This window comes from Vulpes lagopus, chromosome 1 (genome assembly GCF_018345385.1).
Source record: "Vulpes lagopus strain Blue_001 chromosome 1, ASM1834538v1, whole genome shotgun sequence".
NCBI lineage: Eukaryota > Metazoa > Chordata > Mammalia > Carnivora > Canidae > Vulpes > Vulpes lagopus.
The window spans coordinates 6,361,420-6,384,700 of record NC_054824.1 but is presented as its reverse complement, the minus strand read 5'-3'; the positions used below and the strand labels follow the sequence as shown (position 1 = coordinate 6,384,700).

The window sequence follows — 23,281 nt, the reverse complement described above, 5'->3', positions numbered from 1 at the left end:
ATTTTGCTGGATTGTTTTTAGACTGTTATCATGGTTAATTTAGTTCATCATCTGTAAGAATCAAGAGCAATGAGTCTAAGTTATCTGTAGTAATGGACCAGATTTTTTCCACCAATATGTCATAGACCAACACATGCTCCTACTGTACATAACTAGTCTGTAGCCTGGACCACATGTGACACATCGCATGTTATAATTACAAGCTTAGTAATACCTGAACTAGCTTATACCCTATTCAGGGCAAGTTCATTGGTTGGGCACTTGGATTGTAGCAATCTCAAATTGCTCTCAAGTTTCTAAACCCTTATTTTCAATTTATTTACTCTTCTTTTCATGGGCTTGGTACCCATGAAAAGCTCATGGATCATTGCCGGTCCCTAGACATGGGACATTTGTCTACCTTGTACATTTCTAACCTGCTCCATTGTTATTTGATGGCCAGCAGGAGGTTTAGGAAACCACTGGATGGGATCATGAGTATCCCTCCCAAAGTTGTTTTATCTGGTCTTGGGGCACATGGGTGGAGTTGATGGCTGGTCACCTATAGTTTTTGTTTTGTTTTTAGAGACAGGGAGAAGCAGGGTGGGGCAGAGGGAGAGGAAGAGAGAGAATCTTAAGCAGGCTCCACATCCAGTGCAGAGCCCAATGCAGGGCTCAATCTTACAACCCTAGGAACATGACCTGAGCTGAAATCAAAAGTTGAATGCTCAACCAACTGAGCCACCCAAGTGGCCCTGGTTACCTGTAGTCTTTATTAGGCTTAGCTCTGTGACCATCCCAGCCCCTTTTGGTACATAGCTTTGTTTATGGCCTTTTTCTGCCTATGTCACCTGTCGGAGGGTACTTTTTTAAGCTGCTAGTATGTTGAGGGGGAATAAATATCATATGTAGAATAAATATCATTGTAGCTGACTAAGTGAGGGACTCAGTTGTTTAAAGCAACACCCTTAGAAATGGATTGCAGGTCCAAGGTAGTAAGGAAGACAACAACAACAAAGTGTGAGCCTCAGATTTGGTGTTGGAGAGTCACTTTGGTTCTCGAGGGCTCTGTTGTGCAAAGGTCCTATATAACTTGTAGAGGTTTTTCATGTTTCTCTGCCAGAGTGCTATTCTCCCTAAAGGCTTTTAAGATAATGACTAGCTGGCATAGTGACCCCTGAAGCAAGGATATTGCATTCTTCCCTGTTGGTGGGCTAGTGGGGTCCTTTCCAGCCACCAGAACTCCCACTACATCCTCTTACATTGTCCTTTTTTATATACTTTGCTTGCTGTCCATTTCAAAGGAAACAGCCTTCTGTACTTGAAGAGGGAGAAATCACTTTTGCTTGATGACTGTCATCTTAGCTTCTTGGAAGTACTCAGTAAAATTGGTGTGGGGTCAGAAGTACGCATTGAAGATGAAAAAACTTGTTCTCATTTTAGTGTGTTCAAGTGATGAACAGGCTAACTCCTGGCAGATGTCTTTGCCTTCCTGGAGTCTTTTAATTGTTGGCTATCTTTGATTAGAACCTTTTAAAAAAGAGAGTGACAATTCCTGTTGGTAGTAAAAAGGAAGAAGAAAATAATTTCATTTATAATAAGCTGAAGGCATTTATGCTAGTAGAAGAGTCTCTTTTGTGCAATATATTTACTTCCCTTTATTCAAATTATGAAGAGAAAGGTAGAAGGTATAAGTAGTCTTGAGCTAAAAAACAGAAGATTAAAATTCAGTTGGAATGTAGGTTGAGAAAGTATTGCAGAGTTTTTTTGTATAAAAAGTAAGTATAACAAGAATAAAAGGAAAACTCATTCATTTTGGAAATATTTATTATTTAAGCCCTTGAGTGTTTTTATGCTGCTTCTGAGGGCTTTACTTTTATCTTTCCAAAAAGATAACTTCTTTCTAACTTCCTTTTAATGTGACTGTCATCAGCCTTTCCTCCCTATTCCTATGTCCTTTATCTTTAATGGGGGGAATTTTTGCTAGTTTCTAAGGCAAAGAAAGAAGTAAATGAACATTTTTTTTTTTTTTTAGAAAGCATTTTGTGCTTTGTGGATCTCTAAAATACAAGTATTTTTCACGATTTTAAATGGCATTTTTTCTTCAGTAGCCTGGCTCATAAAATCCTTGAGGCATCTTTCTCTTATATATTTTAGTTCATTTATGTTAATATAGTCAATTACCAGTTTCCTTTTTTTGTCATCTGAGAATAACAAGACAGACAGTGGGTATTTGTCAGTTCTAGAGCAAAAATTCATAGTATCAAGATACTGGCTCAGACTTTATAGAATATAACACTCTGCGAGAGAGAGAGAGAGAGTGCAAGTATGCAGGAACACATGCACACATGCACACGAGAAAGTTAATTTTGAAAGATAGTTATGCTAGAGATAAGACTCTTGGTTGACATCTTTTTTTTTTTCCTCTCAGTGCTTTGAACATGTTATCCCACAGCTTTGTGGCCTCCACTGTTTCTGTTAAGAAGTCAGCTATATGACTGTATCTGACTCATCCTAGGAGGGAGCTAGGGTGAGGGCAGTGGGGACCCAGTACTCTTGACCAGTTATGCTAGGGTAGAGCCTCCACTTTACAAGTAGGAGCTGGCGAGAAGAAGGAAGCCCCTGATCTCAGTGGGGCTTGCCTGGGAGTAGAGTTCCAGCAACACAGAGCTGGAGGGGACAAGACATTCTGGTCATGCTTGTACCTTCTGAACAAAAACCGTGGCCTTGGACTGAGAAGTGAGAGGAGAGGGAAAGCACTGTCTTCTTGGCTACTCCTGCCAGGAGTAGGTACTTTGTTACACTGGACTGGGAGAGGGGTATGAGAGAGAAGCGGATTATGATTCAGATACCACACACTTGCTGTTCTGACCACGGTTAGTAGCTTTTCTTGAATAAATATTTCTCCATTTGCTATTTGCCATTAGGACAATTCTCAGAATTTTTCAGTTTCTTTCTTTCTTTTTTTTTTTGGTCAATTTCACCAGTTAGTCTGTTTCACTGGTGAGAGTTTCTGCTGGGCTCCTCATGTTACCGTTTTGGAAGTGACCCCTACCCCCCAAAAGGAGTTAGTTTTCACTCCCAAAGCAAATTTCTGGGAACCAAACAGTTTTTAACCGAGATTATAGAGTAGTTAGCGTGCTGGTGAGAACTTAGTACTTTTAAACCTAACACATATGGCCTTTCTTTAACCATCAATATACAGCATGTTCACTCCAATGATTTGACATAAAATATAACTTATTAATGCTCTAACATTAATAAAAAGCTTAACTATCACAAATGATGCTTGTGGAAGATTGCATGAGGGATATGCAATTTACTGGATATATTGTTTGCTGAAACCCTCCACTTTTCTGGAATCTGGCACCATCTCTCCTTGCCCCCATCTAAGTTGCCTCGTTATTGTAAAAATGGCTTCCAGTGCAATGTGATTCTATAGCTTAGCAACTGTTGATATGTACAGGGCTAGGCACCCAACCCAAAGTTGGGCCAATCCAGGTCCTTCCCTAGGAATTCTGGAATTGAACTTGATAAAAAAAGTTGTTTCTTTCCAGTGAAGCTCTTGGATATAAAGCCATTAGCAGTTGTGTTTCCCACTACATAACCTGGAGAAGTGGAGGAGGCTGGTCTATGGAGGAGGCTAGTCTACGGAGGGAGACAAGAATGCAGTACATGTTCAGAGATGCATCTTGACCAGGTGTTTTTCTGAGGTCCAGTGAAATTGTTGCCCTTTGGTGTTGTGGATCACCTCAGTATCCTTAATATAAATTTCCTTTTTTAAAAGCTGACTCAAGTTGGGTTTTGCTATGAGTAATCAAGAGTTCATGTAGTTTGTTTTTCCTTTTGAGCAGCATATTCCAAAGTGTGTTCTCAAAACATTTATTCATGGTTACTTTCTTTTTAAAAAAGAGGATGAAGTTCTATCATCAGACAAATCTAGGGAGATACTTAATGCTTATCCCCCGCTGAGATTCACAGTGCATGTTAGCATAGTTTTGTAAGTTTCTGAGAACTTATTTGGTTTTCTGTTTGTTTTTATATACTTGTTGCTCACAGATATATTGATTCATTTTAAGTATATATTAACAATCTTAGCCATTTTTAAGTATACACCACAGTAGTGTTAACTATATGTGCCTAGCACAACAGATCTCTAGGACTTTTTCATCTTGGGAAATGAAACTCTCTGTACCTATTAAATAACAACTCCCCTAATCTTAGTGTATAGTTTTGCTTAAAGCCCCTCAGTCCTGTTTGGAATGAGACTAAATATAAAAGAATGAATGAAATAAAATTGTTTAGAATAATATTTTTAAGTGAGATAAATGTCAGTATAGATATTTCTAGAGATTAATTATAATACAACTGAAAATTTGTAGCTATAAATCATAGAAATAAAATAGGAAATGTGTCAAAAAATCTTTTACCTTCTAAATATGTATCTAAAAGCATTACTAAGTATAGGAAACATTATATTTGTCTCTTTTTGTTGTAGGTTTTGTCAGGTTTTTAGAAGGCTACTATATTGTGTTAATAACTAAAAGGAGGAAGATGGCAGATATTGGAGGTCATGCAATATATAAGATTGAAGATACAAATATGATCTATATACCTAATGATTCTGTACGAATTACTCATCCTGATGAAGCTCGGTACGTAGTGGTGGTAACTACTGTTTGTTTGTTTTTAATATGGTAGACCAATTAGAAAACAAAATATACTCAAAAGATTATAGATATTATGTTAAAAATGTAAAATACTAGCTCAGAATTCTATAATTTTGTTCAAGGTCTATTATAAACCTCCATTATAACAGTTGATTTAGTTGAAAATCAACAAAAACTGCTAAAGCCATTAAGTGCGATATTATCATTGAGGAACAGAATATTTGCTCAGTCTCAACATATTCTCCATGAATCTCTTTATTTACAAAAGAAAAAATGGCAAACATACATACTCAAATGTTCAAACTTCACATCACCAGTAATGAGACAAAACTAACATTATTTGCTTCTCAATATGAGGCAGTGGAAAGGACACAGATTACCTATGTAGTTTTCTTGCTAAAAATATATATGTTTTTGTTTTATTATGCTGTGCTTACCACAGTGAGTGTAGTTTCCATCTGTCACCATATGATGTTATTATAATAATATTAACTATATTCCCTGTGCTGTACTTTTCATCCCTGTGACTTATTTTATAACTGAGAGTTTGTACATCTTAATCCCTTTCATCCATTTCACCCATCCTCCCCTCTGGCAATACCTTGCTAAAAACATTTAACTTAAATCTAAGCATGAGGAAATAATCAGACAAATCCATCTTGTGGGACATTCTTGAGACAGCTGGCCTGGACTCTTTAGAAATCTCAATGTCATCAAAGACAGAAAAAAACAGAACAGACATAACAATCAAATGTAACACATGAATATCTGTTGCATCCTAGATTAAAATGTATGCACACTTACATACATAGCTATAAAGGACTTTACTGGAACATTTTATATATGGATAATATACCAGGTGATATTGAATCAGTATTAAATTTTAAGTGTATTGATATTCTTATTTAGGAGATAATGTTTTTTCATAACGTGTGTGTGTGTGTGTGTGTGAATATATTTTTAGGAATGAAGCGTCTGCTTCTTACTGAAGCATTATGTCTGCTACTTACTGAAAAGGTTTAGGAAAAGAAAATGTACAGTTAAAGAGAGAGAATGTATATGTGTATGTTTAAGGAGAGAGATTTAACAGTGAATTCAGATGAAGGACATAATGGTATTTATTGTACTGTTGTTCCTTCCAATTTTTCTGTAGTTTTGAAATCTTTAAAAAGTTCCAGAGGAAAATTATTGGAGCCTTGGGAATGTGGGAAATGTCTGTTAATAAGTTGATAGAGAAAAGAGTAGAATTTATTTTAATATATAAATATGTTTATTATATACATTAAGGTTAAAATGGAACAAAGTTAGGCAGCTTATTACTGTTTCTCTTTTTTTAGTAATTTTTTTTTTTTTTTTAGAAAGAGAGAGTAGAGGAGGAGAAAGGGAAAAGGAGAGAAAATCTCAAGCAGGCTCAACCCCCAGTGTGGAGCCCAATGTTGAGCTCAGTCTCTGACCCTGAGATTATAACCTGAGCTGAAATCAGGAGATGGATGCTTAACTGACTGAGCCACCCAGGCATGCCTTATTATAATGTTTTTAAGTTTAGATTTTAACTACACTCTATACTTTTATAGTGTTGTTTTAGATATACAAATTTAAAGGTGATGTGGCTCTCTTGCTTAAGACCCTCTTAGTAGGTTTTGGACTCCAGTGATGTTTGGAAGTTGGGTTGCTAAAAAATAATCTGTTTCAGATTAAAATAAGAAGAATTTAACAGATAAAGTGGTCTTTGCCTTGCACTAACTGAAAAACCATTGTATCTTACATAGCTTATAGACAGGCATAGTATATTGACTAAAAGTGAATTAGGTACTTCCCAAAGAAAATAAAAACACTAGTTTGAAAAGATACATGCACCCTTGTGTTTATTGCAGCATTATCTACAATAGCCAAGATGTGTAAACAGCCCAAGGATCCATCAGTAGATGAATGGATAAAGAAACTGATACACACACACACACACAGTGGAATATTAGCCATAAAGAGAAAGAACTCTTGTAATTCATGAGGACATGGATGGACCTAGGAGGTATTATGCTAAGTGAAATAGGTGGAGAAAGACAAATACTATATGATTTCATTTATATGTGGAATCTGAAAAACAACACAAATAACAAACAAACCAAAAACCAGAAACAGACTCATGAATATAAAGAACAAACTAGTAGTTACCATAACGGGAGGAGTCGGGGGATAAGCAAAATAGGAGAAGGGGATTAAGAAGTACAAACTTCCAGTTATAAAGTAAATAAGTCATGATGTTGGAAAGCACAACATAGGAAATATAGTCAATAATACTGTGATAATGTTGTATTATAACAGATGATTGTAATATAATATGATAATATATATTTTATATAATATACTAAATATATTATTAAACATAATAATATATTATTATTATTACATTGAGTAATGTTTAGAATTGTCAAATCACCATGTTATACACCTGAAACTAATACATTTTTTGTCAACTACCATAATAAGTTTTTTTTACAAAAGTGAATCAGACCAGCACATATGAATTCAAGGGATGAGAAAAAGTTTATATTATTTATAAACCTCATCTTCATGATTCTTTAGGCAGGAATAGTAAAACAAATTATGTTGTTCTGTATAGTGATTTGACTTTCTTTGAAGAGTGAAATTATTTTAGGATTAATACTGTGTAGCAGTGGACATTTTTCAGAATAAGATATAATTGTATTAAAAGCTTATTATGGTAGACTGAAGTACTATTATTAAATAGGTAAAACTTTTAAGACACTTTTAAGACATTTAATAATAGACTGAAGTACCATTATTAAATAGGTAAAACTATAGAATATAATAATTTCTTTTAGTAAAAAGATTTGGTTGGGGTGCCTAGCTTGCTCAGTTGGAGGACCATGTGACTCTTGATCTCAGGGTCATGAATTTGAGCCCCATGTTGGGTGTAGAGATTACTAAAAAAAAATAAATGAGCTTAAAAAAAGATTTGGTAAAATATAAGGAAGTAAAATACAGTACTACTAAACATTTCATACATAATGACAAGTAGAGGTTATCCCTGCAATGCATGGTTGTATCAACACTAGAAAATTATGCCAGAGCAGTTCAGTACATTAAAATATTTATTATTGGGAAAAATTGTGATCATCTTAATGTTTGTAGAAAATATATTTGACAAATTCAGTACCCATTTGTGATCAAAAGTCTTTAGAAAGTTGAAAGAATATGAAAAAAATGTTAACATTTATTAATCCTGAGGTGTAGATATACAGATGTTTTACTCTGCCCTTTCTTTTCAGTTGCAAAACTTCACAACTGAAAATTATGGTTTTTGCAAACATTTTTTTGCTTGTTTTTGTTACTCTCCTCCCTCTAACCTCAAAGCATTTACAGAACATATAATTGTAAAAACAAGATAGTGTTTACTTCTGTCTTGCCCCAAGTCTAAGTGCTCCACACATGTAAGTGCATGACTTTACCACTCCGGCATAATCAGGGATGAGGAAATGGTCAGACTGTAAAGTTAAGGGTCTCTGAAGGGACAATCAACAGACTTAGAAAATGCTTCAGATGAAATTCCCATTGCAGTTTTGGATTGAATTCCTCAGAGTTTTTTTTTTTTTAATTGGAGTTTGATTTGCCAACATAGAGCATAACACTCATTGCTCATCCTGTCAAGTGCCCTCCTCAGTGCCCATCACCCAGTCACCCCAACCCCCCCCCCCCGCCCACCTTCCTTTCCACTACCCCTTGTTCATTTCCCAGAGTTAGGTGTCTCTCATGTTTTGTCACCCTCTCTAATTTTTCCCCACTCATTTTCTCTCCTTTCCCCTTTAATCCCTTTCACTATTTTTTATATTCCCCATATAAGTGAAACCATATGATGTGTGTCCTTCTCCGATTGACTTACTTCACTCAGCACGATACCCTCCAGTTCCACCCATGTCGAAGCAAATGGTGGGTGTTTGTTGTTGGTTTTTTTTTTTTAATATTTATTTTTAAGTAATCTTTATTCCCAACATAGAGCTTAAACTCAATCCCAAAATTATGAGTTGCATGCTCTACCAACTAAGCCAGCCAGGAGCCCCCTGAATTCCTCAATTTTCATGAGAGTATTTACAAATATAAATGTATATGTTAAACCATGAAAAAATAATAGTATTGTGTGAATGTAATATGCTTTGGTGTTTTTTGTTTTGTTTTGTTTTGTTTTTTAGGTATCTGCGAATATTTCAAAATGTGGACCTGTCTAGCAATTTTTACTTTAGGTAAGTTTGAACTTAGTTTTTCTCCTGTCTGTCACTTAAATGTTATATTATTTTCCAGGGTGTAAAAACAGAATCAGAGGACACAATAGTACTTCCTGTATTTTTTTTTATTGATCAAATTATTTCATCTAAACACATAAAGATAATGGGTATTTCTTCCTTTTACAAATCTGAATTTGAATGGACAAATGGTCCATATTGAATGGACAAATTACAGGGTAATTATTCTCATTATAAAAATTATCCTTGTTTTAGGTGGAATTGTAATGAAGCATTATTTTGTAATTTTTAATTATAAAAATGAAATTTTCATCAGTTTCTAATACAGAGTTGTAACAATTTCACAGATTGTTTTAGTTAATAATCTATCAAAATTAGGTAAAAATTCATAATAAGAAGAATTGTTACAATACCAACATACCTCTAATGGTCTCATAAATTAATAGTTTTCCTGAAGAGGGATGTGGCATTATTTATGAAAATATATCATAAAAAATAAATTAGGAGAATATATTAATTCCTGTTTCTAAAGAGGCATGTATAGCTTCTCTATTTATGATAGCCCCAAACAAGTAACCCAGCCAGTGTAGGGACAACTCAAATATCAGTAACTGAATGACAGGCAAGTAAATTCTAACAGAGCATTACAGTAGAGTATTATATCACCACCAACGTGACCAATATGTAGGCTTAGGAGATACAGAGTTATTATGCTAAATGGAAAATTCTGTCAGCTATAATATCCAAACTAAAAGGGGAGAACATTGGGCAGCCCAGGTGGCTCAGCAGATTAGCGCCACCTTCAGCCCAGGGCATGATCCTGGAGACCCGGGATCAAGTCCCACGTTGGGCTTCCTCCATGGAGCCTGCTTCTCCCTCTGCCTGTGTCTCTGCCTGCCTCTCTCTCTCTCTCTCTCTGTGTTTCTCTCATGAATAAATAAATAAATAAATAAATAAATAAATAAATAAATAAATAAAATTTTTTAAAAAATAATAGCATGCACCAAAAAGGATATAGGTCCCAAAGACTAAACAAGGACTTGTAGCTATCGGTGCTATGCACTGATGGGGTACTTTGCATTATTTAAAAAGTGTCTAAAATTGTTCATACAGTTAACCCCTTATTTATCTGTGAAATAAAAATGTGTCCTGTATAGAATGAGTTATGTCTCCATTGATGTAAAACTGAAGTTCGTTATTTTAACAGTGGTATAGTGAAGGGCTCCTAAAGAAAGATTTTTCACTTCCACAAGTGTTTATTGAATGTATATTTCCATTATGTGTATCTCAGTCCCCTGCTTTTCTGTCTTTATTGCTTAATTTTATGTTTATAGCATCTGCAAGTTGTCACTGAGACTTGGTGGGTACTGTTAGAGATGGTCTTCTCCATGATTTCAACTTTGTTTGCATCCCCATCCTGAGCTCTGGGATCAAGTCATCCCATAAGTGAAAGCTTATTTCAGTTAAGGTTTTTGTGTCTAATAAATAAGCTTTAAAATGGATATACTGCATTCTTGGATTCAGCTGGGAATAAAGCAATTATTCTAACCAGGAAAAATTGATTTTTAGAAGTTAAAAATCAACATCTCCCCCCACTGTTGAGATATCATTGACATATAACATCTATAGGTTTAAGGTGTACAGTGTGATGATTAGATACACATATGTATTGTGACATGATTACCCCAATCTTGTTGGGATAATCATCCCCTCTCATAATTATGAGTGTGTGTGTGTGTGTGTGTGTGTGTGTGTGTGTGTGTGTGGTAAAAACATTCAAGATGTACTATCAACAGGTTTCAAGTTGTAATTCATTAATGTTAATTACAGTTACCATGCTATGCATTAGATCCCCAGATTTTACTTATCTTATAGCTGGGAGTTTGTATCATGTGACCAACGTGTCTCCTTTTTGCCCACCCTACCTTTTCCCATGCCCCAGCCCCTGAAAACTACCATTCTACTTTCTATTTCCATAAGTTTGGCTTTTTAAGATTCTGCATAGAAGTGAAGAACATATGGAAATAATCAGACTTATTTTGCTTAGCATACTGCCCTCAAATTCCATCCATGTTTTTTTTTTAAGTGAAGGCATATTCAAAGCAGTCATTTAAAATTCAGAAATTCAAAAGCTTATCAGTAATAACCATTTGGTTGATATTTAAATATGTTCAAATGTAGAATCATAAGTTAAAACAGATTCAAGGTACTTATTGAAATCACAAGATTAAGAGTTTTTTTTTTTAAGATTTATTTATTTATTCATGAGAGACACAGAGAGAGAGAGGCAGAGACATAGAAGCAGGCTTCTTGCAGGGAGCCCGATAAGTAAGAAATATATCCATCTAAGGACTTCTATTTTTACTTATGAGTTCAGGAAATAATTGGCCAGAACTTAGAAAACAGCTGATAAATTTAAAATAATCATTATGAAGACAGAAAATTAGTTTACTAAAGATACATAGGTGAGGATTTTGAGAGATTGGAGTGACCATAGCTAATATCAAACTTCTCATTCTAATTATTATATATGTTGAGAACTGGATTCCTTTCGCAAAGAAAAAGACAAAAACATTCAACTAAATGAAATTATAATTTGGGCAATGACAGCTCTTAAACGGATGCGTGGATGGCTCAGCGGTTGAGCATCTGCCTTCATGCTCAGGGTGTGATCCTGAGATCCAGAATCGAATCCATCCGTGTTGTTGCACATAGCAGAATTTCCTTTTTTTTTAATGGTTGAGTAGTATCCTACTCTGTGTGTGTGTGTACTGTTAGAGATGGTCTTCTCCACAACTACAACTTTGTTTGTATCCCCATACTAAGCTCTGGGATCACACATACATGTATATATACACACAGACACATCTTCTTCTTCCATTCATCCATTGCGGACTCAGGATGTTTCCATGTCTTGATTATTGTGAATAATGCTTGCAGTCAATATGGGGCTGCAGATAGCTCTCAAGATGATGATTTCATTTCTTTTGGCTATATACTCAAATGTGGGATGGCTGGATCATATGGTAGTTCTGTTTTTAAATATTTTAGGAACCTCCATACTATTTTCTACAGTAACTACACCAATTTACATTCCCACCAACAGTGCACAGGGTTCCTTTTTTCTCCACAGCTTAGCCAACACTTGTCTTTTGATAATAGCCATTATAGCAGGTATGAGTTGCTATCTCACTGTGGTTTTAGAATTTTTTAAAAAATATTTTATTTATTTATCCACGAAAGACACAAAAAGAGAAGCAGAGACATAGACAGAGGGAGAAACAGGCTCCCCACGGAGCCAGAAATGGGACTCGATCCCAAGACCTTGGAATCACGCCCTGAGCTGAAGGCAGACGCTCAACCGCTGAGCCACCCAGGCATCCCTCATTGTGGTTTTAATTTGCATTTCCCTGATGTGATGTTGAACATTTTTTTTCACGTATCTGTTGGCCATTTTCTATGGAAAAATGTCTAGTCCATTTTTAATTGGACTTTTTTGGGTTTTTTGTTTGTTTTGTTTTGCTCTTGAGTCGTATGAGTTCCTTATGTATTTTGGATATTAACCCCCATCCGATAAATGGTTTATAAATATTTTCTCCCATTACATACGTTGCCTTTTTATTTTGATGAGTTTTTGTTTCTGTGCAGAAGCTTTTTAGTTTGCTATCATCCCACTTGTTTATTTTTACTTCTGTTGCCTGTGTTTTGGGTGTCATATCCATAAAATCTTTGCTAAAATCAATGGCAGAGTTTTCACCCTTTGTCGTCTTCTAGGAGTTTTACAATTTTTGGTCTTAATTTAAGTCTTTAATCCACCTTGAGTTAATTTTTGTGAATGGTGTAAGACAAGGGTTCAATTTATTCTTTGTAAATGGTTATTTAGCTTTCCCAGCACCCTTTATTGTAGAGACTGTCCTTTCCCCATGTGTCTTCTTGGCTCCCTTGTCAAATAATTGACTCTGTATGCATGGACTTATTTCTGGGCTTTCAGTTCTGTTCCACTGGTCTATGTGTCTATTTTTATGCCATGCTACTTTGAATGCTATAGATTTGTAAAAAGTTTGAAATCTCAAAGTATGATGCCTTCATCTTTGTTCTTTTTTTTTTTTTTTTTAAGATTGCTTTGGCTATTAGAGGTCTTTTGTGATTCTGTACAAATTTTAAAATTGTTTTTTCTATTTCTGTCAAAACTACTTTTGGAATTTTGATAGGGATCTATCGATGGCTTAGGGTAGTATAGATACTTAAACAATATTAATTCTTCTGATCTATGAACATGGAATATCTTTCCATTTATTTGCAGCTTCAGTTTATTTCATCATTGTCTTCTAATTTTCAGTGTAAGATCTTTCTCCTCCTTGGTTAAATTTATTCCTGAGTATTTTTTTTTTTGATGCTATTGTAAATGTGATTGAAAAACCACCCTCTTTTGAAAAATATTTTATTTATTTATTTGAGACAGAGAGAGAACACAAGCAGGGGGAGTAGCAGAGAGAGAGAGAGGGAGAAGCAGATTCCTCATTTAGCACAGAGCCTGATGCAGGGCTTGGTCCCAGGACCCTGAGATCATGATCTGAACCAAAGGCAGACACTTAACTGACTGAGCCACCTAGGCACCCTGAAAAACCAACTTATTAATATAACTTTTATCCCTGAGATTAGGTGCTGGTAAAATTAATGGCTCCATCTAGCAAATATGGTAAAATTGAATTTCATAGATGAAACAAATCAAGTTCAATCAAATTATATGAATAAATTAAAGAAGAAATCATAATTGAAATAATATGTGAGTTTCTAGACAAAATTGTAGCCATCTGAAAATATTACTAAAATGTACATTTGTGTAAACCAAAAGAATTCTAGATACCTTCTGAAATTCTGTGCTAAAATGTACAGCTATAGATATTTTTTAAATTATTAATTGTTTGAAAATCAGGATTGTAAAATGGGTTTCTTTTGGCCTCAGGGCCAAATTTTATTTGCAAAGACTGTTACTTTGGATGCCTATTACTCTCCTGAAACATTTTTTTATTGTAATGGCTGTATCATTTGTTTATTCTTGTTTTATTATGAAATCAGTTATGATATTACCACTAATAAATAATAGAAATATTTTTGTTCATAGAGTACAGACCATGCACTATTGCATGGATGTTGTAACATCTATAGAACTCCATTCTGATATGTATCAGAATGTGACCCCTTTGCACATGGCCATGAAGTTAGACTGATTTCATTGTGAAGCAAAAAATGCACATTGCAAATTAGTGAATGTTGATCACTCACATTGTATTGTATATTTCTCTTTTTTGAAACTTATTTAAATTCAGTTAGTTAACCTATAATGTATCATTAGTTTCTAATGTGGAATTCAGTTATTCATCTATTGCATATAACACCCAGTGCTCATTGCATCACCCAGTTACCACATGCTCCTGCCCTCCTCCCCTCCAGCAACCCTGTTTGTTTCCTATAGTTAAAAATCTCTTATGATTTGTCTCCTCTCTGATTTCATTTTACTTTATTTTTCCCTCCCTTCCCCTATGATCCTCTGTTTTGTTTCTTAAATTCCACATGTGAGTGAAACCATGTGATAATTGTCTTTCTCTGATTGACTTATTTCACTTAGCATAATAACCGCCAGTCCATCCATGTCATTGTAAATGGTAATATTTTTTTCAAATTCAACACCCAAAATATAAATAATCCAGTCAAGAAATGGGCAGAAGAAATGAACAGACATTTCTCCAAAAAGACATGCAAATGGGCCAATAGATACATGTATTATATATTTCTAATTGTGCAAATGCCTAAGTCATGCAATAATTTTTTTAGTTGAAACATAGTAGACATACAATATTATATTAGTTTTAGGTGTACAACATAGTAAGTTGACAATTCTATACATTACTCAGTGCTCACCATGATAAGTATACTACCATCTATCATACAACATTATTATGATATTATTGACTATATTTCCTAGCTGTACTTTTCATCTCTGTGACTTTTTTTTTAACTGGAAGTTTGTACCCCTTAATCCCCTTTATCTGTTTTGCCGATCCTCTACCTCTTTCCCCTTGGCAACCACCGGTTCTCTGTATTTATGAATCTGTTTCTGGTTTATTTGGTTGTTTGTATTGTTTTTTAGATTCCACATATAAATGAAATGATACTGTATGTGTCCTTCTCTTTTTGACTTATATCACTTAGTTTAATGCCCTCTAGATCCATCCATGTTGTTGCAAATGGCAAGAGCTCATTCTTTTGTGTGGCTGAGTAATATTCCATTGTGCAGATATACCACATCTTTACCCATTCATTTATCACTGGAAACTTACGTTGCTTCCATATCTATATCTTGGCTATTGTAGATAATACTGCAACAGACATAGGGGTGCATATATCTTTTCAAATTAGTGTTTTTATCTTCATTGAGTAAATACCCAGAATTGGAATTCCCAGATTATATAGTATTTCTGTTTTTAATTTTTTGAGGATGGAATGATTTTTAAGTTTCTAATTAAATTCATGATTTACTGTGTTTTACAGTGCTTATTTGAATAGCATCACTTTCAAGTAATGGAACAGGTGCTAATGCCATTCACAGTTTTTTAATTCCATATGGGAGCCAAGACTGAAATATGTTTTGCTTTTATAATTCTTACTAAGTTTCAGTTATGTTCTCAGTTACAGCTATGATTTGTCCCACTCACTTCAGTATAATCTCACTGTCTTGCGAATGCCCCTGGAGATGTTAAAGTCAGAAACAACTCAGACTCGCCAGGAGAGTTTCGACATCTTTGAAGATGAAGGATTAATTACACAAGGTGGAAGTGGTAGGTGGTTTTCAGCACATCTAATGTAGGTTATATCGCATCTGTGAAATGGCATCTCATTAACTCATGTTTCCTTCATATTCCTCTGTCCTCTATTGCTCTGTGTCCTTACATGAGGTTATTTTGGATAATATAAACTTGACTAATTCATTTTTATAGAGATCATTAATCACAATGTGATTTCATTTGTGGGCCAGCCAGAAAATTGTATGTTGACATTTTCCTAGCAAATTTTCATGTACTTTTAATAGAATACACTTAGATCTAGACTTTTGATGAAGTTTGAACAGAGAATTTTTTTTTTTAATATTGGGGAATACACACCATCACCTTTTTTTCCTTCATAGAGTTTTGGAAAAAATTCATCATGAGTTCTCTCTTGTGTTGTAGACATTTACTACAATATCTCTAATTCTCATAAAAACTCTGCTCAGTAGGTATGATGCCACTTTTAAAGAAATAAAGATTAAGTGGGAAACTGAGACATAGAGATTAAGATCACATGGCCAGTGTGCCAAGGAACCAATGCAGTGGATCAGAGGTTGTTCTTATTTTGATTGGTCCCAGTTTGACCCAGGTGTCCCCATAGGCCTTGGTTCTGTCAGGACCACTGTGGGATCACTGCAGGACCACATGTGGGGGCCACCCTGGAGATCCTAAACCAACCAACCAACCACAAAGCAGGATTGGTACTTTTATCCCTAGATTTTTGGGTTGGTCTAGAGAGCTAAAGCCAGAGGCATTGCTAAAGTGAATGTTGTAAAGGAATCATTTCAGACTTAAAGCAGTTTAGCTGAGTTGGATTTATTATGGAAACATAGTAAGTCATTAGTGTCTTGGGCACTTTGCTCTGTGCAACTTGAATAATAGTGACAATAAAGGTGTGGGTGCAGAGTTAGAATGTAATCTAAAGTTCCAGAAGGTTTGTCCTTGCAGGACACTCAAGAAGAGCCTATGCTCTATTAGCATTTTGTCAAAGGTTCTTGGTCACTCTAAGAAGACTTAGAGAGTTACTTAAACTGGATGCCATCCCTGCCATTGCCCTTAATCTATTAGATTGACTATCCCTTCTAAGGCCAAACTCAGCGCATGCTCTCCACCTCAGAATGTCAAGATCACATAAATTTGCCCTGGTTTAGGCTCCCAAATTGTAACCTATGCTACTAGAGACAGGTGGAGGTGGCTGAATATTTGCTTGCATCATTGCTTCTAAATATCACACTTAGGAATAGAAAAACTAAAAGTATTACTATGTCATCCTGAATATGAATTTGAATATTTGTTCTGAAATCTGAATTAAGCCTCTAAAAGCTACTTAATTTTTTACTGTCTCTGGAACAACTCTACGTAATGGATATGAATAACAGTGTGTATTAGATTTTTATAGCTGTTAAGTCACCACAGATTTAGTGACTTAAAACTACAAATTTACTGTTACAGAAGTTGGAAGTCCAAAGTAGGTCTCAGTAAACTAAGATTAGGATGTTGGCAGGGCTCTGCTCCTTTTGGACACTGCAGAAAATCCTTTTTTTTTTTTTTTTTTTTGCCATTCCATCTTCTAGAGATTACCCATAGTTCCTGGCTTGGGGCCCCTTCCATGTTCAAAACTAGCAACGGCTGGCCAAGGCTTTTCCTACATTATATCACGCTGACACTTATATTCCTGTTTTCCTCTTTCACTTATAAATAATGACCCTATGATTACATTGGGCCCATCTGGATGATTCAAAATACTCTCCCCATCTCAAGGTCATTACCAGCCTTAATTCCATCTACAACTTTAATTCTTCCTTGCCATATAACATAACATATTCACATGTTCTGGTGATTAGGATATACACATCTTCGGGGGTGGGGGCACTATTCTTCTACCACATGGGGAAACTGATAGGAAACAGAGTGAGGGTAGAAGATAAAGGGGCAGGTAGAAAGGAAAATAATACATTTTTTAAAAGTCCCTACTATGTCAGGTGGTATATTAGTCACTTTGCATGTATTATTTAATCTGAATTTGTCTCTGAGATAGTATCATCATTCTAAAGTTCAGAAAATTGAGGTTCAGGGATGTAAAGTAACTTGCCAGAGGTCACAGAGATGGGACTCTGGTTCCTGTGTGTATAATTCATGCTCTGTGTAAAGCATTGAAAGGGTAGGGAAAGTTTAGGTTTTATCAATCAAACCAAGTGTATTTGTTGCAGTATATGAACACTCTTACCATACCATGTTTTGAGAAGAAAAATAGCCTGCTATCCAAAACTGTTAGTCTTTTTTAAAAAAAGACTTATTTATTTGATGGGGGGAAGAGACAAAATTCCTTAAGCAGCCTTCCCACTGAGCATAGAGCCCAGGTCAGGGCTTGATCCCATGACCCTGAGATCATGACCTGAGCTGAAATCAAGAATTGGACACACAACCAGTTGAGCCACCCAGGCATCCCACTGTTACAGTCTTTTAAGCCATAATGATACTTATTTCTCATTTTGCACTTTATATAAGTTTAGTAAAACTCACTGATGTTTAATCAATGTATCTGAATATGCTGAAATCACATTTAGTGAAATTAATTACTTCATCTAGAAGAAGCCTGATATGCTAATAACTACCACTTACGGAAGTATCCATAAGGCACCAAGCTTGTTTGAAGCACTTGAAGCGCATTACCAACGTTACCATCTTTACAGCAACCACATGATGCAGGTACAGATGAGAAAGTGGACACTGAGGTAGTAACACTCTTGGTTACCTCTGTCATCCTGCTGATGAGAGGCAGAGCCAGTGTTTGGATCCAGGCACTCTGACCCCAGAGCAGCGCTTCCAGCCACTGTACTCTGGAATCTTTGGCCTTCATCATGTGTTTGTCCATGTGTCCTTAATTTCCCTATTGTTTTCTTTTCTCTTAGGTTAAAAACTCACAAATCGGAAAAAATGTGTTCATTCTTCCACTTTGTACTGAATCAACACGGTGTTCTGGGTGATGATATGAATTCCAGCCACTGAAAATGGCAGTGCTATTAATCAGGCATTTTATTTTGAAGTTAAAAACAAGAAATTAAGAACTTAAAAATGAGTTGAGTGTAGACCAATTTCCTTGTATGTCTGATACTGACTTTTATTTTTCAGGTGTATTTGGGATCTGTAGTGAGCCTTATATGAAGTATGTGTGGAATGGTGAACTTCTGGATATAATTAAAAATACTGTGCATCGTGACTGGCTGTTGTATATTATTCATGGGTTCTGTGGGCAGTCAAGTATCCTTTTTTAAAAAAACTAAGATAATATTAAACTTATGGTGTATCAATCTGTAGAAGACTGTATATGAATTATCAGATTATAATTATCATTCTGTGCACCTAGCAGGAAAACTTACTCATGATATCAGGTAGTGGAAATAGAAAGAGTAATGCAGACCATTTGAACAGATCTGTTATGTGCATAGAGAGATAAACAGCAGGGAAGAAAATACTATGTGCATAGTAAGTGATATAGGCAATAAATATCATTCATACCTGAGAGGAGGAGCAGAATCACTGACAGGTGGGGAGGATGGGGCAGGCTTGTAGGAAAAGTGAGGCTTGGCCTTCACTTTAAACAAAAGTAGGACCTTAAAAGGAAGCAGGGAGCAAGCTCATAGGAGGAGAAAGCACCACAAGTGTAGGGGTAGAAAAGTTCATGGGAGTTGCATATAAAATCCTTGGGAAGTACAATGTAGTGGGTTGCGGGGAGTCAGATTGCTAGTCACCAAATTGCTTTGCTGGTCAGACTAAGTAAGTATTTTGGGTTTGGTGCCTGAACTTTTGAAAGTGTTTTTCAAGAGGGTAACATAGAGGGGGATTCTTAGGAAGGTTGAGTTGACAGCTATTTTCAAGCTGGATTAGATAAAATGAGACTTGAGTAGGCGACATGAGTTAGGAAATTGCCGTGGTTCAGGCATAATATAATAAAATCCTGGATTGGAAAGGGATATAATAGATTAAGTAGATATAGGTTGAACCTTGGGTTAAGCTGATTTTGAGTTCAATTTTATCAATACTTTTTTTTCCCCTTTTATTTAATTTCTAGCTATAGTTGAAACCTTTCCAGAAAGTGTTCTTATGCTATGAGGCTTAGAGAGACACTGTATACTTTCGAGGAGTGGTATTTAGGTTTTTCCTGTCCCTTTTTGAGATCAAAAGGACATTTGTACACCCAGCTAGTTTTCCAGTTGATGTTCTTTCTTATCTTAGGTTTTTTTAATACCTATGGTGAAAACTTTAAAGAAGTGGTTATTTTGCAATCATTAAGGGGTGAATGTGATTAGTAATATTTTTTTCTTGTACCAGAACATTTAGGAGGAGTGGCATCAAGGGTTATACCTGGAGAGGTTCGTCCTAAAGAGGGCTGGTGGTGCCTTCTTTATGGCAAATGAGGGAGAAGAGAAGCTAGATGAAGACACAGAGGAAGTTTGAAATGAGGATGAGTGAGATTTATGTGCTATACTTGCAAGTCAGGCTCATTACTTTATAATCATTTCCAAGCAGTGAGTAGTATTATCTGCCTGGTTTATTCACTGAATAATGAGATTCGGCCCTGAGTTTCACTTTTCTGTTTCCAAAAGTGAAATCTACCTGGAAAGAACACAAGGTTTTCACCACCAAGGACACCAAAAAAGAATGTGCTACAGTTTCTAAAGGCATTTTCTAAGAGGTAGTTCTACACTGTTTTGTATCACCAAGAGCTAATTCAGGGCCAGGCAGGTATTATGCACAGTAAATGTTTTTGTTTGTGTTTATTTAAATAAGCAAATAACGATGGTTATTTAAATCCATAACCATGGATTATGGTTTTAAAGCTCATTAGATTAGATGATGAATCTCGTTTCTTAGTTACCAAGCACTTAATGGATTCCAGAAGTCTTTATGATGATAAAAAAAAAATTGCTGTTTATTCAGCATTTACCATAGGACAGACCCTGGTTTACACACATTACGTAACCTAGTCCTGCCAACCACTGCATAAAGTTACTTTACTAGTTCTATACCATTTTACAGAAGATGAACTCAGGCTCAGAAAGCTAAATAAGGTGACATAATCAAAGCTGCATATCAACTACACAATTCACAGTGTTTAGTTCTTGCTGTTGGGTGACAAATTTGGGCAATTCTTACAGTATTATACTTACTGCATTCCCTACCTATTATATATTGTTTCATGATTAATCCCCTGTTAAGTGACATATACTCTCTATGAGAGGTGTCTGATCTCTGAAGAATAAGGAAGAATTAGTTTTACCTGTCTATATCCTTTAGTTGGTGGTGAGAGACCAGTTCTTCCCTTGGCCATTAACCTTATACCTTTTTACCATTTCCTCTGAAATTCGTGGAAACCACTCCTTTGGGAGGCCTCTTTTTGCTTTACTACCTGCCTAGTTTGGAAGAACAGACCCAATGCTGCTCCCTTCTTGAGTGGAGCTTTTTGGTATTCTTTAACCTTCTGGACAAGATTTTATTTATCTCTATCTATCTATTAAAGATTTTATTTATTTATTCATGAGAGACACAGAGAGAGAGAGAGGCAGAGGGAGAAGCAGGCTCCCCACAGGGGAGTCTGATGCAGGACTTGATCCCAGGACCCCGGGATCCAAGCTGAAGGCAGACACTCAACCACTGAGCCACTCAGGTGCTCCTGGACAAGATATATTTAAATGTATATTTAGGGTCTAATGATTCTCTTGCTGTGGTGTGACAGTTTGGTGTGAGTGCTCAAACAGCTTTAACTTGATTTCTAAGAGTTGTTGATCTACGGACGACCAGTCTATGTGACTCTAATAGCTAGAAGATCCAGTAAGTTTGCCGGGACCCGCTTTCTCAAGAGAGGTGCAAATTGTGAGGTAAGGTGGAGAAGCAGCAGTGCTGCTGACCTCTTAACCTTTCACATCAGCTTTGCCGACAGAGGAAGCAAAGTGGAATTCTAGAAAGTGGCATTTCTTACTTCGGGACATGATCAAGAGAATAATTAATGCTCCGGACTATCTGAGGCTTATCAGAAATGTGACTAGTGTACAGATGTTCTGAAAAATTGACTATCTTAGAGCAAGTTATGCATTGCCTTGGGGAGTTAGGAAACATGTCTCATGTTTTGGAGGATGAGCCATTTCTGTAATATACAGAAAAAAATGTAGTGCATATTTAGTGTAGTGACTAAAATAGCAGAACACCTCCATCAGAGGAATAAGTGGAGGGGAGCAGTCATTGGTAGAGCATCCTTGATGAGAAGACAGAGTATAGCAAGGCATGGAAACCCTTTGCCCCCTCGCCTCTGCTTTGGTTTGGCTCCAGGCAGTCTCCTAATATGCTCACTCCTAGAAAATAACCACAACAAATTCTATCATGCCATCAGTCCTGTTATCCCCTCGAAGTGTTTCATCTCTATTTGCAGTAGACAGCTTGAGTCTTACGCAGATGTACGACTGAGTAGACAGATTGAGTGAGACATTGGGTTTAATCCTGTGTTAAAATAGCAACATTGTGCTTAAAATTATATCCACAATGCAAATAGTTATAACTAGTGCTCTAAGAAAAATTGCAATTTTGCTGTTACAATTTTCAAATATTTCGAGAATAATCAAACAGACATGTTATCAATGCCTCCAAAATTATTCTTTGTCGTATCCTTCTATACTTTTATGAGTAAAGCTAACTCAAAACCTTTTTCCCTTCTGTCCATCAGGCATTATTTGAATCTTGCTCTTTTGTCCTTTCATTCTTCCCTGGTCTTCAGAATTGAAGTTTTATATTCTGCTGGTCTTCCTAACCTCCTGTATAATTTCATGTAATTGTTTTCCTTTTCTCTCCCTCTCTGCCATTTATATCACTCAAGCTGTTCTCTGTCTGCTACTTGTATTATTAGCCATTTAATTCGATTTTTTCCTAGTCTATTCTCAGCTATTTTTAATTGCCTTCTTTGTTGCATTTTAATGGTTTTCCTTTTCTAATGTGCACATTGAATATTGATCAACATTTACCTCTTTTATAATGTCCTAAAGAATGGGGATTATAATTTCATTGTATACTTAGAAATTTTTTTCACTGAAAAATTCTAAGAATATAAGTTATCTTTAATGTCACCTTTCTTTTCAGGGTGATGTTGCAAATGAAGTGGAGACTGAACAAATACTCTGTGATGCTTCTGTGATGTCTTTTACTGCAGGAAGTTATTCTTCATATGTACAAGTTAGAGGATCTGTTCCTTTATACTGGTCTCAGGACATTTCAACTATGATGCCTAAACCACCTATTACATGTATGTGGAGCAATCTTTTTAATAGTAACTCTTCTTTACCCACACTTTGAGATGATGAACTGTTGTCACAGAAGTCCATAAATTCATAGATTCCAACAAAGTTTTAGAACTGGAAGGTAGATAATTTATAAGAAGGACTTCTGTTATTTTGTTCAGTAACTTTATAATTTTTCTTTAATTTTGGCTGCTAGTAAATTGTATTTTACTTCAGAAATGTAAGAATCAAAAAATTTTTTAAATTTTAAAAATTAAAAA

General features: G+C 35.7%; 1 protein-coding gene across 1 annotated transcript in view; it reads left to right on the top strand.

Annotated features, from left to right (window-relative positions):
- FIG4 (FIG4 phosphoinositide 5-phosphatase) overlaps positions 1–23,281 on the top strand; it is a 123,965-nt gene that overhangs the window by 20,530 nt on the left and 80,154 nt on the right. Inside the window, exons 4-9 of the mRNA XM_041769989.1 lie at positions 4,478–4,634; positions 8,858–8,908; positions 15,599–15,747; positions 18,868–18,996; positions 21,514–21,614; positions 22,864–23,026. Of these exons, the coding sequence (XP_041625923.1) occupies positions 4,478–4,634; positions 8,858–8,908; positions 15,599–15,747; positions 18,868–18,996; positions 21,514–21,614; positions 22,864–23,026 (750 nt within the window). The remainder of the gene's footprint in view (positions 1–4,477; positions 4,635–8,857; positions 8,909–15,598; positions 15,748–18,867; positions 18,997–21,513; positions 21,615–22,863; positions 23,027–23,281) is intronic.